This window comes from Rutilus rutilus, assembly GCF_951802725.1.
Source record: "Rutilus rutilus genome assembly, chromosome: 6".
Taxonomy (NCBI): Eukaryota; Metazoa; Chordata; class Actinopteri; order Cypriniformes; family Leuciscidae; genus Rutilus; species Rutilus rutilus.
In genome coordinates this window covers 25,320,497-25,338,334 of record NC_140214.1, presented here as the reverse complement: position 1 = coordinate 25,338,334, position 17,838 = coordinate 25,320,497, and the positions used below count along the sequence as shown (strand labels likewise).

The 17,838-nt window shown below is 36.4% G+C and overlaps 1 protein-coding gene across 4 annotated transcripts in view; it reads left to right on the top strand.

The window, feature by feature from the left end:
• The window catches only part of vav3b (vav 3 guanine nucleotide exchange factor b), a 48,941-nt gene that overhangs the window by 5,666 nt on the left and 25,437 nt on the right, over positions 1 to 17,838 (top strand). For 3 of the 4 annotated variants that reach the window (XM_084410216.1, XM_084410214.1, XM_084410213.1), the window contains 12 exons: positions 4,707 to 4,765; positions 4,855 to 4,920; positions 5,346 to 5,448; positions 5,757 to 5,849; positions 5,993 to 6,061; positions 6,219 to 6,322; positions 6,850 to 6,949; positions 7,083 to 7,178; positions 10,637 to 10,705; positions 13,431 to 13,517; positions 13,615 to 13,700; positions 13,783 to 13,915. In XM_084410216.1, the coding sequence (XP_084266342.1) occupies positions 4,707 to 4,765; positions 4,855 to 4,920; positions 5,346 to 5,448; positions 5,757 to 5,849; positions 5,993 to 6,061; positions 6,219 to 6,322; positions 6,850 to 6,949; positions 7,083 to 7,178; positions 10,637 to 10,705; positions 13,431 to 13,517; positions 13,615 to 13,700; positions 13,783 to 13,915 (1,065 nt within the window). The remainder of the gene's footprint in view (positions 1 to 4,706; positions 4,766 to 4,854; positions 4,921 to 5,345; positions 5,449 to 5,756; positions 5,850 to 5,992; positions 6,062 to 6,218; positions 6,323 to 6,849; positions 6,950 to 7,082; positions 7,179 to 10,636; positions 10,706 to 13,430; positions 13,518 to 13,614; positions 13,701 to 13,782; positions 13,916 to 17,838) is intronic. The other variant, XM_084410215.1, reaches the window with a different exon arrangement.

Below are 17,838 nucleotides of genomic sequence, written 5' to 3'. Positions count from 1 at the left end.
TGAAAAACACATGCCAAGTTGCATACTGTACTTTGCCCAGTAACTGCATACAGCCTAATGTTAGTATAATGCACTACATTACTCAAATAAAATAAAATACAACTCAATTACAATAGTTAACTATAGTTTCATTAAAGTTGTCATATAGTTTTATTATAAAACCAATAAGCAGCATGAGTGGCTAAAGTGATTTTACCGTGTGCAGATACTCCACTTAACACGTATAATGACTGTAAAGGCCAGTTCACACAGAGGACAATAACTGTAATGATAATGATAAAAATATAGTTCTAAATATAAAATAATAGCAGTCTACACCACAACTATAATGAGAAAAGCACAGAGAAACAATATTGTTGGAATCACTTTTTAGAACAATTTTTTTCTCGCTGATGAATGATAAAAACATTGGCAGCAAATCAGAATCCATCCTGCTTTAAAGAGCTTGAGCATTTAAAGTGGGATACGACGAAACTGCTGCGCGCACTTAGAATAAACAGAATGATGTGGACGCTAATATAGTTAAGTTTATAGTTATCTTTATAGTTTTCACATGAACGCGTACAGCTGGGTGCAAACAAAAGCATCAAGAGAGACAGCGTTAAACTACCTCATGTCTCAAAGCACATAACATTACAATAATAATGAACATAAACAATTCAAAGAGCACTGACCTGTATCACTTGACTGCTGCAGGTTCATTTCGATGTTGATAATGTTGCCATTGAAACGTATAAATTCACGAGCCGCTCAGAGTATAACGTCACAGGTTTCCATCTCTTCCATCCAAATTACAGACAAATGGTCTCCTACCATTGTTTCCATTGTTAAAAGATGTTTCCAAGTGACTATATAATGAAATGCAGCAGGGGATTAGGGGCCTTTTCTGTATTTCAGATTAGCCTGTGAGGCTGAGAGTAAGATTCTCAGCTTCATGTAGAATGTTGGGTTTGCATCTATTCTCTTTATTCCAGAGCATTTGATGTTTTGTATTGATTATCTTTGAATTGATTATGAAATGATACATTTACCTGACATAATAAATTGTTACATTTGATTATTTTAACTGACTATTCGCTAACATTTAATGATGCACAGATATCATTAAAAACCTCTTCATTTATGGAGTCAGATGAAATAATGAGAGAATACATATTGAAATGTATTGCATTTAATCAAAAAATACTTTGCCTCGAGAAAAGACAGTAACACGTAGAGACCTTCCGCGCTGGTCGGATGCCGGACTTTGGGCCGATCGAGCGTGAGCTTACAGTAGTTATGGCGTGAACGCAGCATAAGCTCGTTGTTTTGGTTCAGGAGGAACTGTTAAATGTGGCTGCTGTTTGTTTGTCTAACTCTGCATAGCATGAAACGCGCTGATGATGTGTGATGTCCGCGCAAGCAGGGCGCGCGGAGGTATAAAAATACATATGTTGATAGGCAGGTAGGACATCGTATCATTGCACTCAGACCGAATGCAATGACTGGACGAACATTTTATGGTCCTATGCCTTCCATAGACGATATATATTCGTATAAATACATTTAGACCACTTAAGTTAGTGATTGCTATCAGGACGTGAAGAGACAAAAAAAAATTCTGGAACGAATCGCCTACTCTGCCTTTAATACATGGTCTCTCATTGCTTATTTCTTTCTTAAAATTGTTTCTCACGAAGTCACACAGGTGTTAATGTTACTGAACTCTTCCACACAGCTGTTTGGAGGGTGGATTTTTCATCTTCCTGTGCTGTTTCATTACAGACTTCAAGGCACGTCATCTTATGCACATGTCGTTGTTTCAGTCACCCCATTTGACAGTAGACATATAGATTTACTACATGCCTTCTAGGCATTCTCTTATTATTAGGTTACTGGGGTAGTATATTGACAGTTAGATAGCACAACCATATCAAATCAATAGGTGGTTGGAGTTTTGTCTTTGCAATCCTAATGCAATTTACAGACACGATTTCTCTCGAGCTGCTTTTACATATGTTTTGAATGAAAAAGTAAGTTGATAATTAAAAAAAATATAACATTGCGTATAGATGTTTTTGATAGTCCGGTGTGTATTTGTTTGTCTAATCAGTATATGCAAAAAGTGCTTCGGATCAACTTTTTTTTTCTTTGCACATGGCCGTATTACATAGCTGACATGCAAAATCATGGTCTTGTTCCTGATTTCTACATTTCCCAAATCCCAACCAGGCTAAGAGTTAAGACCACATTCAGATTAAACAGTGCTGTATTTTTAACTTCCTTCTGATGAACATGTAACCAAAGAAGCACAGGAAACCTTTAAAAGCCATTGTAAGGTGATGGTTAAATATCTGGAAGACTTTTAGTTGTCAGATTTCTCATTCTTTATTATCATTAATGTGAAAGTCATTAACACTATGAAATAACATAAATGGAAGGAGAAATAGGAAATATTTTGTGACTAAACTGTCTTATATTCTAGATGCCACAAAGTAGCTACCAGTTTTGTCTAGAATGTAGCTCAGTACAATCTTGGCATGGTGCATCATGGGTTGCTTTTTAACAGGATTGAAACAGTCCATATGTCTGCTGGGAAATTGTTTTCATTGACTATCTTGTCTAACTTGTCCAATCATTGACATTTTAGTTTATATAGAAGCTGTTGCTTGAACAATAGAGCATAGCAGCACCAAGGTCATGGGTTTGATTCCCAGAGAATGCTGATAAATGGACTGATAAATGGATAAAAGCATCTTCGCATAAATTCAAATGTAAAAGAAATTCATTGGTTTGCACAATTTCCATGTTGTTTCAAAGCTAGTTTCAAGCATTTAAACAAATTCTGTCCAATTTGTGACTGTTTTGACATTGATATAATATAAAACTAAAGATAGTCTTGCCTTCTGCACATTCTCACTTAGTTTCATAATTTGATTTTGTGTTTTTCCATTCCAATGCGCTACTTTTCCATTGTTTTTTTACACTTCTTGCATCTTTTGCAGCGTCTCGCGCATGACGTGGCGTTCTAAAAACGCAACACTCAAGTTAAAATCAGCTTTACTTTTAAAAAACTTTTAAAAAAACCTGTCTCGAGACCTTGCATTTTTTCCCCATTCCACTGCCCGCGTCTCACGTTTTTCAAAGCAAAAACGCATTCTGTTTGAACGAGGCCTATGAAAGCACAGTCTATTGAGATGCAGAATGAAAAGCTCACCTCTGCTGTGCCGCTTTATGTAGGAATTGAAATTCAGCTGCGGCCTGCCTGTAAAACTGCAAAAGCTATGACTTGCATCTGGCATCTTCGCTTTATAGTGTAAAGGTGACTTTTTTTTTAATGCGCTTCAAAGATGTTATTCGTAATGCAGGTTGTATTAGTAATAAGGTACTGAATCCATGGTTTTATTTATACCTTGTGGAACAGATACGAGGGAAACATAGATTTAGCTAAATTTGTTACTCAGGGATTTCTGCTGTTCCATTTCCACAGTGACAGAATGCCATCTGTGAAAGAGTTAAAATGCTTTAACTTTCATGCAATTTAAAATGCATGAAGCGAGGATGAAAGTATATGACAAAAACATCTTATCACACGTGCGAACAAAAATAGCTTTCTAAAGGAAGCAGGGTTGGTTTTCAACAGGTGTTATGAAGCGTGAGTCAAAGACCCAAATGGTGTGCTATCACCTAGATCTGTCTATTTGTTCGTATTGTGCTTGTGTGTATGCATGCATGCATGTGTGTAACCATATGTCAATCTGTATATGTCTCTGTGTGTGTGCATGATTGTAAATGTGAGAAAACAGGCCCACATCAGAGCAGTTTGGCATTGCAAGACCACTTCCTCTCCCGATAGTGCAGTGCCTCTCTAATAGCATCACTTTTCATAGGTAGACTATAATAGGAATCAGTTATGCTTTTCAGCTAAAGCAGTGGGTTTAATATTCACCCTATTATTTAATTCTTTTATTGTATTTCTTATTTCTTAAATACTTTTACTGACTTAAAATGTGTCATATCACATTTTTGTTATTTCATATTTTCTCAGAAAATCACATATAAATGCTAATATATTACTATAAAATACAAGCAGTCGACCTTTACAGTTTGTGTCACATTTTAAATTGTTTTGTGATGGAATGCAAGGTTTACAAAGATGTTGCTGTAATTGAAGGATGAAGATTATATAGGATGAAGTATCACTATATATTATAACTGTTTTTTGTGCCTTTTGTAAACATCCCTTATCACATGTGAAATGAGCAACAGCACTTTTACTTGAACGGCAGATTTATTGTTGAGTATTAAATAGTTTTAACAACTTTGTAAACCTTGCATTATATCACAAAATCATTTAAAATATGATTTATAAACTGTGTAGGTCACAGACTGAAGTGATCAGCGATCTTGTTAAAAGTCAAATAAAACAAGGTGCATATGTTTAAATGTTGTCATCTGACATCATTTAAAGTTGCAGAACAAGCTGTTTGGCCGACTTTGTTTCAATAAATGTCCTTTTTTTGATGGAGAGGAAGTTCTGAAAGTTCCAGTTTGTTTTCATAATGTGTAATACATTGAACTCACTTGTTTCAAAAGACCAGGGAAACATGTTTAAAAACACAATGACTACAGACAAACTAAAATCTGTATACTGTAAGTAGACCAACAACTGTCACACAATGTTTATCTTCAACTTGCAATTCAGAAGCACACTTTTGTCTTTCCAGGTCATCGACACTCTGTCAAAACTCTCTTATACGCCTGTTGCACAACAGAGAGGGATCAGGTGGGTTTGCATTTGCAAAATGAATCAGTTGGACACATTAAAGATCTTATTCTCTGAGCTAAAATAAGGGTTCTGCACCGATTTCACAGGTCATTCCCCACAGAGGAAAGCAGTGAAAATGAAGACATATACATCCATTTGGCAGATCTCCTTGAGTAAGCATGAAGCTCTCTTAACCTAATTGGGCAGTTGTTTTGATTGGAAGCAATGAGATACAAATTTTCCGAAACTCATTAGCACTTGCGGTTTTAGTCTCCCACGTATATGTAGCCTACGTGTTTTGTTTCTGATCAACTCTAGAATTGAACCATTTATAATTTCAGTAATGTATGAGATCTATAAAACTATGCAAGTGTTGCGTGGGAGGAATGTGAATGGTTGATTAATAGTAAGTGTGAAAACAGGAAGTTACACAGGAATTGTCTGTAGACAAAGCCATACTTACCTCAGTTCACTGATCTATTGTATTTAAAATCCAGTGACCACGAAATCTGTGGTTTGACTGTTAACTGTTGTGTAATTATATTCATATTTTAAAGCAGTTCTGAATTCCTAATCTTGAATGTGTTTGTGTAAACAGCGAGGAGCTGGAGGAAGATATTTACGACCCTGTGTACGGAGATGTTGATGGAGGAGAGGTGTATGAGGATCTGATGAGGACAGAGGCTGCTGTGTCTCAGGCGGTACTCAAATGACTCAATACCACACACACACACACAAGCTCTCCCAACGCATCAAAGTGTTGATTTCCTTTGTAAAACACCTACTCCTACTCCTACCAGAAATATGGTTGCAGTTTCATACAAATCTTTATGAGTAAATTCACCGTAAACACAAAAAGCACCAGAAAAAAAAACAAAAAACATAACTTGTGTCTTTAAACTGGATGAGTTGCATTGAGACCCTATAAAACTTCATTAGGGTGTGTTTTTAAAGCTTTTTTTTGGATAGCTTGCTGTAGTCTTCTCTCATGTTAGAGTTGTGTTGACAGAAACAGGCCGAGGTGGACATCAGAAGCTGCTGTCTTTTAGAGATCAAACAGACAGAAGCCAAATACACTGAGACTCTGGAGACCATCGAGAAGGTGAGATTCATATTCTCAGCGTGGAAAATTTCATCATACCGCGCTTCACGTCTAGTGATGGACAGCTGATCCGCTGTTGCCACACAATGAAGGATATAACTTTCCTACATGGAGCTTACATTTTTTTGTGTGTTTATTAACAGTATTTTATGATTCCATTGATAAAATTCATCTCAGCAACAGAAATTGACAAGGTTTTCATCAATATACCAGTGAGTAAAGCTGACCACCATGTTTCTATACTTTTTAAAGTAAACAATGTCTAACATTTAGACCTTATATATACGTGTGTGTGTGTGTGTGTGTGTGTGTGTGTGTGTGTGTGTGTGTGTGTGTGTGTGTGTGTGTGTGTGTGTGTGCACTTTACAGGACCTGGTTAAAGTTCACAAAATCCTAATGGCCGAGATTCAAGACTCTGTTCAAAATAAAAACGCAGAAAACCTCCACCAGATCTTCATTACTTACAAAGAAAAGTATAAAACCACATTCAAGCACATATTAATAAGTATCTTAATCGTATTTTTCAGTGAAAACATCTAAACATCCATACAACAAGTTACTTCAGAAGCAAAATTGCATAAGATAAGAAGACTTGTTTACAGAGAATACAATTTGAATTAAATCGATTTTTCTTACCCCACTGTCCATTCATTCATTCATTCATTCATTCATTTTCACACAATTTAGTTTGGACACAGTCTGCCAATGGGGTAAGAAAAATAAACTGAATGATAATACATTTTCCAAAATATGATTATATTTGTTTTATTTAATTTACATGACATTTATTGAAAATTCAAACAAAGCAATCATATTGAGGAAAAATGAATTAAATATGCTAGGGGTGACAGATTTTTGTGTAGAATCAAATTTTGTGTTCATCTGCAGAGTTTCCGTTGAATTTCTGCAGGCCTGGTTAATATTTAATATTTCTAGAATGATATTATTAAACACTGCTGATGTGTGTGTTTTCTGCTAACATTTACCCTTTCTGCTTTAGGCTTCTGCTTTATGGAAAATACTGCAGTCATGTGGAATCAGCCATTTCTCTGTTAGACTTCATCTGTAAGGAGAAAGAGGGCGTTCGACTGAAACTAGAGGTGCAGATCTGTTTCATTTTCTGTCATAGTTACAATATTTCATCTCATTTTATAATTTATTATGCACTTTTCTCATACCCAAAGCGCTAAAAGATCTTCTGTGTTTTCGTATTTCATTTACTTTATGTTGCAGGAATGTTCGAAGAGGGCCAACAATGGGAAATTCACTTTGAGAGACTTGCTTGTAGTTCCCATGCAGCGTGTGCTGAAGTACCCACTACTGCTTCAGGTACAGTAACATGCACCTATACACCCACACTATTATCATTATATATTGTCTTCTTTCAAGACTTTGAATTAACACTAGAGGAAAGCATATCACATTTTTGAGGATCTTAACTGCATACGGTACTGTGTTGGAATGAGCCTCTTAGATTGTCCTACTAAAATGTACCACATGGTGGCGCCGTCTGGCTGGTTTTCTCGTCATCTGTGACCACTTCACTATATGAACTTACAGAACTTGTCATCACTGCGGCTGGAAAGTTTTACTCTCCTGTTTTGTGCAGGGAAGACATTTCTGATAGTACAGGTTGCACAAATCAACACAAGAGGTCATTATATTAAAGTCAGCGTGAAACTGCAATCACAAAAAGTTTTACATTTATACTTTTGACGTATTTCTGAGCATTAGGGATATCCAAAAAACATGTGGACTTGTATTTTTTTTTTTTTTTACAATCTATGGTTGGGACTTTTTGATTTTATCACTGGGAAAATTTTATTTTGAAAAGTGATCTGTATATGACATATGTAGGGGGAGAGGGAAAGTTGTCTTCATAATCACATGCATTGTATTAGAAAATATATAATAAGAATAAATAGGGCTAGTTTTGAAGTGAATATATGAGTGGCTTTGAACTACTTTTCCTAAAGTGACCACCGGAGGTGTTATGACCAAACCACAAGTAATTCATTTATTTATTTATAAGAAAATTTCTGTAAATGTGCCAGTATTAGCCAATAGGCTAATTTCTAATTGTGGTCCTTTGTCAAGATGGACATAGTCTATTTTTTCAGTTGTTTTACTGTTAATTTAATAAATACCATGTTTCTCAAAGGGCTCACCCAAAAATGAAATTTCTGTCATTAATTACTCACCCTCATGTCGTTCCAAACCCATAAGACTTTCGTTCATCTTCAGAACACAAATGATCATTTTAATGAAATCTAGAGATTAAAAATATCTCCAATTTGGTAAATGGAAGATCAAACATGCAGGCTTGAAGTTCGAGAACCAATGAGGTTCATTCTTGCATGTCAAGCAATTACTGTTGAGCTTTCATTTACCATATTTTAGTGCTCTATGTATGTTTGCTGATCAGTGTTTAAATGTGAATACAAGCCTAAATGAAATCTGTGTCATATAAATGGATCATGTCTCTTCAGAAGACTTGAATTAAACCACTCAATTCATATGGGTTTATTTTATGATCTCTTTATGAATGTTTTGAACCATGCTTTGGGTGAATAGACTTGCCGTGGAGGAACAGAAATATCTCTGGTTTCATTAAAAATATCTTTCATTTGTGTTTCAAAGATGAAAGTCTTGTAGGTTTGGAATGACATGAGTGAGTAACTAATGACAGAATTTTCATTTTTGAGTGAACTAACCCTTTAAGTAGGCATAACCTATAAGTAAATAATATAATTACCACAGTTACCACACTAGTGCATGCTAAAGTTTTGTAAGCGAGAGGTCCTTCACCACAGGACAAAGATGACATGTGAACAGAAGTGTGTGGACAAGTGTTAGAGACGTGTCGCCACACACACAAACACACACAAAAGCAGGGGCAGGTGACGGTGCATGCTACCCTGTGCTCAAACACATTGTGCCCACTTCCTCTGGAATGACTCAACCATACTCTCTTTGTAATAGCGTAGCGTATCTGACTTTTGTTTTTGTTGCATTTTTGCAATTGTTTGTGATCTGAGCCACCCAAAGCACAGAAAATCAGATTTTTACAAACCCGATCTGAACCACATAAATATGTTGTTTCATATCTAATTAAAATGCGAGTTTGAAAAATAGTTGAACTCTAAACGTTCAGATCATATTTCATGTAATTTTACATCATTTATGATGTGATGCAAATGTAATGTCATGCTGGCATTCAGTGTGTAATAAATGGGACATGAGCAAACAAGAAAGGAGTTTCAGACACTGCATATTCACTATTGTGTAAGTATAGTAAATACAGTCTGACACTTAGGTTGTTTTCAATTCTCTTTTCGTCTTGCATCTCTTGCCGTCGTGTTGATGCATAAGTCATTACAATGGGAACTGATATGGATATTGACTATTGTACGCTGTTTTAACAAATTATTCAGAGTTCATCACTCGCAAAATGACAGTGCAGATAAAAAAATGAATAAATAATTGGTCTTACGAAGCTCATGGTGTCTGCAGAAGCACGGATCACCACTAGCAGTGAGTTTTGAGACCAAAATACAGATGAATGTCTGAAGAGACGAACACTGAAATCTCATTCATTTGTACTGTGGGTAATTGGGTCTCCATAAGCTCCTGCTCTGCATTATACCTCCAATACTTTTAGGAATATACACACACCTGAGTCTAGTTGCACGTGCACGTGCACACACACACACACACACATGCTTGAGCTTCCATCAAAGTCACAGCAGTGGCTAGGGTCAGAATGTAAATCTGGAAAGAGTGCTGAACTTTCTACTCACCTTGTTTACTTGCTGCGATTGGGCTGTTTGTCTCTCTCCAGCAGAATTCGATTCCACTATGAAAACAAATGCATGTTTCTGATGAGCTGCACAGATTTCATACTTGGAACAACACCATTTCTCTCCCAGCGTGTTTGTGTGCTCGTGAGTCTGTTTGCACACAAATCCAAAGGCCAGATTTGTTTATCAAGTTAATTAGTTATGTTATAGCATGGATCTCAAAAGGTTCTGTTGATGATTTTCTCCATACCGTGGAATAAATCTGGTTCAAATCAAAATGCCCATCATCCCATCAAAACTGACCTGGTGCGCTCATTAGAAACTTGGCACTGGGTCTTTCAGAACAAGTCCTTAATGAAGTGGTCTAGTCCAGAGTTTTGATGATGATGATGTGACCACATTCTGTGACACAGAACAGGGCCTGAACATAATTCTGACTCAGTTTCAATGACATACAGGGGTCTCCAAGTTAAAGAAACACATGCACTGGAGTAGAAATATTCTCTTTGCTTTCAGATGGTTTCATCTTTGTAGGCCTCACCACATGATTTGATTTGACTGACAAAAGGTTTTCAAATATTAATAATCAGTGAAGAACATTTGTACGGAGGCCCACAATTGATGTGGGGGAAAAACAAGATAGCGTGGCCACACTTTAACCAAACGAGGGGGGGGAATTAGTAGAACATGGCCACAATTTAACTAAAATGATGAAACACATTAATAAAATGAAATAAAAATGTATAAGTTGTCTTGTTTTCCCCCCGCATGAACAAGAAAAAAAGATTATGCCAAACTGCTTCTCTCTTTTCAAGGATTGCACTGTTTTAATTAGGCTTTTTTTTTCTTTCATTGTGGTATCTGGACAATATCATCATGATATTTTGACTTTGTTGTATAGATTTAATTTTAGAAATTAAAATCATGATCTTCTAAGAAGAGATGTATTTAAACAATTGACTTTTTTTTCTTTCACTTTTCATATAGGAATTGGTCAAATATACTAATGACACCACAGAAAAGAGCAACCTACGAGTAGCCCTTGATGCCATGAGAGTAAGTATCGATTTCTTATGGAATCTACAGCAAAAACGTATAGAAAGTACAGATTAGCAATTTTTTGTCATTATTAAATGCTTAAAGGTGCAGTAAGCGATTTCAGAGAAACACTTGATATTTGAAATCAACCCAAACAACCCCTCCCTTCATTGCTCCGCCCCCAAAAATGCACGAACACACAATGCAAGAGTGGATGTCTCTTAATCATAGCGAGATGATAAATTAACGATAAGGAAGAACAAAAAATGAACATACAGTACAGAAGTACACGCATATAAGGAAGAGTTGATTGTTAGTCACCAGCTCCAGACAAACAATGACACTCAAAACTGTCCTTTTACTATAGCTAACATTACAACAACAGCATATCTTGGTTCTGTGAAACATAGCAAAACCAATGTTTCTCACGAATGGAGCAGAAACAACGCAACCTCGGCGTCAGATTTCAGTCCTTCCCGCTTCTGTCTCACCTGCGCTGGAAAGCTTTTCTAATATTAATGCGGGTTCTAAAGCTCTTGCCTGATCTTAACCCTTCTTTTTTCAGTTATATTCCTCTGACCTTTTCTCTTTTGTAATCTCTCCCATCTCTCTTTCTACAGTCTTTCTTCAAATCTCTCCCATGGGCTTTAGTTTTGTCACTGTCATGAACCATGAATGGCTACTTGCTAGCAGGTTGCCAGTGGTATGTACTTTAGGTAGTACTGTGCAGTTTCATCAATGTTCAAAAGTACACTAGCATATAGATGGCCTCAAAGCTAACACACATGGACTAGAGGTTGAACGATTTCAGATTTTTTGAAGTCGACATTTATGTGATTAAAGTCGAGTCGACTAGTCATTGATGATGCCATTAATAAACAAATAAGCCTGAACCTCGAGCTGAGACTCGAACGCGGGTCGCCTCGTGCACAGCTATGGCATATATGACACAGCCTACGAGGCTATTGCTTCTACATAACAGCTTATTTTTTATCAGTTCTTTTGTCTTTGTGTCGTTATATTTCTCACAGATTTCTGCTCGTTCTAAATCAGATACAGATAAAGTAGCACAGTAAAGATTAGCTACATTTATATTAATGCAGAATTAGTGAAAGAGCGATAAGCGATTTAAACTATTTCTGCACTACTGAATGTTTCTGTGTGCGCACGATCTGCACGTGATGTGCGAGCTACAGTGTATGTGCGTTACAATGCAACAGCGTGTTGGTTTAGAACGGCAATTAACTTATGTGTACAATAAGCTATATAAAACGTGCGTTCACCTGATCAATTTTGAGCATCCAGATGGTATAATCAAACATATCTTGTGGAGGGCTCTCAGAGTATGCATTTATTTGTCATTTTAACTGTTGGAAACTGAGCGTAAAAGTGGACTTCAAAGATTTCTTATCCTGTTGCGCCCTCTGTAGGCCATGATCTGCGACTAGTCGACGTCAGGCTTATATGGCAGATAATTAAATTCGACTAGTCGACTTGTCTGTGCGGCTCCTAACATAGACTAAGGCTGTGTGTCCACCAAAGCTTTTTTCTTTCAGTTGAGACGCTTTGCTTGCTATGATACGGAATATCTGCGGAAGTGTTACTAGTATCTAATTTCTTAGATTGTTTGTTTCTGTGCTGTTTCTATATAAAAATATCAGTACAATGTAAAGTATTTGCTCTGGCTCTTGTTTTAAATTATTTTGTTCCGTTATTATGCTTGTTGTTGTCATCTGTTGACGTTGTACAAGCAGAATGTGATGGTTGTATTTGTCCCGCCCCTTCTCCACTGTGATTGGACGGCTGACAGTGATGAGCGCTGCGTTTTACCCAAAGTTGAACATTCTTCAACTCTTGGCGACCGGTAAAAAACGCAGAGCTCCCATTGAGAACAATTGGAAAAATATGCCAGCCGCGTGAAAAAATGCTTTGGTGGACACAAGGCCTTAAAGCCACAAAACTCTAATTTTAAGATTTCACACTTATACCAGCATTGATTTCTATTTAGAATGTGACATCAGCTCATTCCTGCATGTTCTTGGTAATGTTTTAATATCGATGAGATATTATGGGGTTCTATACGTGAAGTGATGTCAACGCCTCATATCTGTCTCACTGGCAGAGTAGGTGGAAAGCAGATTAATGGTTATGTGAGGATCAGTAATGGAACAGAGGCCTGCAATGATTTAATTTGTTGGAATTATACTCTCAGTGTCGATTGGTTTAGCCAAATGGGAGCGGTGAGAGTTGCTCAGACAGGGACTGAACTCATCTACCTGCCCGCCTGTAAAATGGTGTGTTTAATTTAGACTCATAAGTGAGTGTTTGAGCAGAGGCTTCCTTTTAAAATGGAAATCAGCCGAGATCCACGTCATCCCAGTGGGGTCTTTTGAAAAACCTCTTTTGATATCTGGAGATGTTTATTCTCGCGGATGAAATGAAATAATTTCCTGTGGAGAGATAAATACTGGATATATTTTTCATTAATTTCATAATTATTGTATTACTCATTATACTGTATTATCAATGCAATTTCAGTGAACTGGTGGTTTAAAAATAAGCATCAATTTCATAATGTATTTTTCTACATTTTAATGGTTTGTCTCTCTTTTACCAAAACTGTATTACCATTTTGCTTCTTCTGTTTATTTTCCTGTTTAATTAGTTAATTATTTTTCCATATAATTGTGTGTATATATGATATGCATAAATCTAGGTCATTTTCTTTTCCTTCATTAAACAGGACTTAGCCCAGTATGTAAATGAGGTGAAAAGAGACGTTGAGACTCTGAGGGAGATTGATCAGTATCAGAGATCCATAGAGAATTTGGTAAGTTGTACATATTAAGCATGCCCTCTGCTCCTAAAAACATATTTTACTTACGTCATCGTTGTTTTCCTGTCTGTTCATGAACTTCCCTTCACAGAATCAGTGCTTACTTTCTTACGGAAGACCGAAGGGTGACGGTGAAGTCCGTTTGGTGTCAAATGTGGACAAACGTAGACAGGACAGGTGAGGCTTAAGGCAAAAACCTTTACTGCAGTCCACTCCTGTTTTTACTTTCATGCCATGTCATGACGTGTCGATGCTGCAGACATATTTTTTTGTTCGACGTCGCTGTAATCGTCTGCAAGAGGCGTGGGGACAACTATGAGATGAAGGAAGTGATCGACCTCAATCATTTCAAGATCACAAATAACCCCACCACTGAAAAGGACAGCAGAAAGGTCAGTGAGAAACATAGTAACAGGAGGTTTTAGGCTCAGAAAACGTCACCCAAACATCAAACAGTCATATTGTTCTCATGATCCCAACATCTGCTCATATTCATCATATTGTTCCATTCTGAAGTGTTTTATAGAGGTCGGACTAGAATAGAAATCACTCGAGCGTTCTTGTCTTCTTCACACATGGCTCAACATAACTCTCCCTTAGATCTCTTTTGATCTGTTAGTGTCATAGAATAGTCTTTGCTGATTTTTTCCTCTGTAAAAAGTGTTTATGTCCTCCAGGATACTGTAGGATATTCTAGCGATATCCAAACCATTTTAAGGACGGTGTGACTTACCAAAGTGCTTTTTTATGCAAATTACCTGTGCTGTTGTAAGCTTTTTGAAACCTCACAAGTCAGTAAAATTTTCAAATGCAGTACATAGGAAAAGTTGAGGTCTTTATCATTTCAGATCGACTACACGGTGTAAAAAACCTTTTTAGATCAAATAAATAATGCTAAAAAACAAATGTTCAAACAACCTCCAGGAAGTACTGCTTCTCAGTGCAGTTTTCCAGCTACAATATGCTTTAATTATATATATATATATATATATATATATATATACATACACTGTATGTAAATATATACTGTGTATATATGAGTTGTTTTCCTGAAATGGCCATTTATGCGGTGTTGCCCTTTTTGTTGCTGTCTTTGCTCTCCATGTACATTTCTTATAGGAAGAATGAGATGAAGAACATAATACTGAAGTATTTAAAAACAGTTAATAAAGAAAACAACTTTCATAGAACTATCCGTTAACATCCGTTAACATTTATTAAGCCTTAAAGTTCTGCATAATTAAGGGCGTGGCCACTTGAGTGACAGGTGGATTGCCGCTGCTGTCACTACTAGCCGTTTGTCTGCAGTCTGTCAGCGTCACGTCACCTCAGCTAAGTTCACCTGCTGAACTTGGCTTCTCTGTCGTGTTTGTGCTTTTTTTGTGCTAAATTATTTTATACAATTTAATACACTCATTATACCTTTGCCCACGCCGCTGGATTCCGTTGTTGTCGAGTATCGAGAGAACAACCAGCGCTGGTTTTCCAGTTGTTTTCCTCTGTGAACATGCACTGATGGATGTCTGACAATTTCATTGCTTTTTGGAGTTTTCAGATTTAAAAACGTCTATAGATATAGAGGCTACACTCGTTCTGCGGTACCGTTGCTCTCACGGAACAGATGGACTATGCTGTCAAAATCACTGTCACACGCACAAGCTCACAGCAATATTGTAGCCTAAGTTACTGCATAATACATTTTTAACTAGCAGAATAATACAGCATCACGATACACATGGTCTCACTTTTAGACATGTCTTTTAACTATTATAGTATTTCGATGGGCAAAAACATGAACTTTAACTATTGGCTTTCAGGGGCGGAGCTGCGGGTGGGCCTGGGTGGGCTTAGGCCTAGTGACAGCTTGCCCACCCAGTCAGATCCAGGGAAATAATTGTTTTATTTAATTTCAATTCTTTGTAAATTATTGTAAATGTGATTTGTTTTTTCATGCATTAAAACATGCATCCTAATATTAATAAGAACATGCTAATTCGTCTCTTCAGTTATGTCACACATGGCAGCACCCAGTAGTAATGTTCTTCTTCGCGCAAATATCCGGATTTCAACTAGCAGCGCCCTTTTTATGTTATTACAAAAATGGCTAAACCGCTATTTGTGATACATTTAATGAAGAAAAACGTCTTGAAAATGGCTTTACATCATCAAGTCAGCTGTCACTTTAGCGCAAGGCCCTGTGCGGCCGCACACTTGGTACTGCCAGTAGCATATAGCATTAGCTCCTAAGCCTGAGCAAACGCGATCATGTCGCGCTAGGCGGGCGTGGTTTAAGCAACCAGACAGCTCCACCCACGTCCCGCCTCTTTGCCCATTTTCTGTTATCCGGGAGTGACGCGTGGTGACGCGCTGGCGACGCCTGGCTCCGCCCACTTTTGGCTTCAAAAATGCTCTTTAGAAACCTACGGGTGACGTCGCGGACACTACGGCCATATTTTTTTACAGTCTATGAACGTGACTTGTCAGAACTGACGCTACGCTTGATTTTTCTCACGCATTTAAATTTGTCAACTAGAAAACTATGCCTGTTTTTGTGAGTCAACTGTCATTCAACAGCCTAAAATTTAACAGCCAGACCTGTTCAAGCTGAAAAAAAGCACCAAATTATCAAGCTGTCCCTTAGACTGTAATGGTAAGTGTAACAGATCAGGCTATCGCATACTGTTGCAGACAGATGTTACTGCTCTTTATGAGGGTTGATGGATGGTGATGTATCGCTGCTGCATTTCAAGTCACATTCTGCATGCTGAACCAACTGTTGTAGAAAGACTTGGTTGCTTTTGACAGTAAACAGTATAAAGTCTGTGTTCATTTTGCAGAATATTCCATGTTGTGTGAATCAGAAGTGGCCATATTAAATTGTGTATATATAGAGGTTGCAGAACTGTGTACTTAGATTTTTTATTATTTTCAGTCTGTGAAGGCAGACAGCTCAACCTCAGGTTACCTTTGGTTTTCTGATGTTCTTTTGGGGCTTAGCAATAGTCGTACAGATGTAAAAATAATGCGGACGTGTCTTTAAACTTATGATATTTTTTTCTCTTTTATGCCTTTCAACCAAAAGGAAGGTTTCTTCTGAACAGATGGTCTGGTGAAATCTGTCTCAAGGAGACCTTGGCCAAGCAAAGCCCTGCTGGCTTTTCTGTTTGAAGTGCCTTTCTGCCACTCCTCAGGACACATACACACACTTAATATACTGAAGGATTTTATTCCTTCAACCACAAAACACACAGACATGGCCACATAAAAATCTTTAAGAATATAGTAAAATTTTATAATAACCATCATTAATAAACATTATAACATTTATGTAATGCTCAAATAATGTATACATTTACTTTAACACATTTACTTTTGCAGGAAAGAAAAGCTTGTAATAGTTATTGCAAGGGCTTTAATTATATATATATATATATATATATATATATATATATATATATATATATATATATATATATATATATATATATATATATATATATATATATATATATATATATAAAAAGACTGCTTTTGCTACTTTTAAAGTCTCACCTGGGTTTAATTTATAAATAAATTTGCTGATAAGAAGGTTTTTTTCCCCTTTTATTGAAAAATATGGATTTTTTTTCTGTTCACGTGTACTGAACACATCCTCATATTTCAGTCTTTTGATAACACACGGAACAGAATATTATGCTTTTCATGTTAAATTAGATAAAAGTATTTACTGTATTAAGCTAATTTAATTTCGTAAGTTAACGTAAACTTTGGCAGCTCATTTTCATATTCTCTATTTGTTAAGGATTCTGTCAGGTTTGTTATTAACCTGTTGATAAGAGTTACTATTGCCAGAAATACTTAGTGTTATTTTAATACTATTGATATACTATTATAGTATTTATTAATATTTTGAACTAACTTTTACTTTTATAGTTTTTCATTTAATTTTAGTTTTAGTATTCTTTTTTTGTGTTTTGTTCATTTTAATTTCTATTTATCTTCAATTAATTGTATAACACTTTTACTTTTAGTAATTATAGTATTTCAACTTATTTCAGTTCAGTTTGAGTTGCTAAGGCAACTCTTCTAAATTTCATTTACGTTTTGTATCTAATACTTTTACTTTATTACAGCTCTATTTCAGTTACTACAAATAATATTTAATAGTTTTAGTTTTACAACACTGGCCTGGACAGAGGCAAGGATGGGATGCTGCGAATGTAGTCTGCATAAATGCTATGCCACAAATGTACTTATGCACAGCACACACACATACACATTTTCACATACACACTGAATAGTTGCTGATGAATGT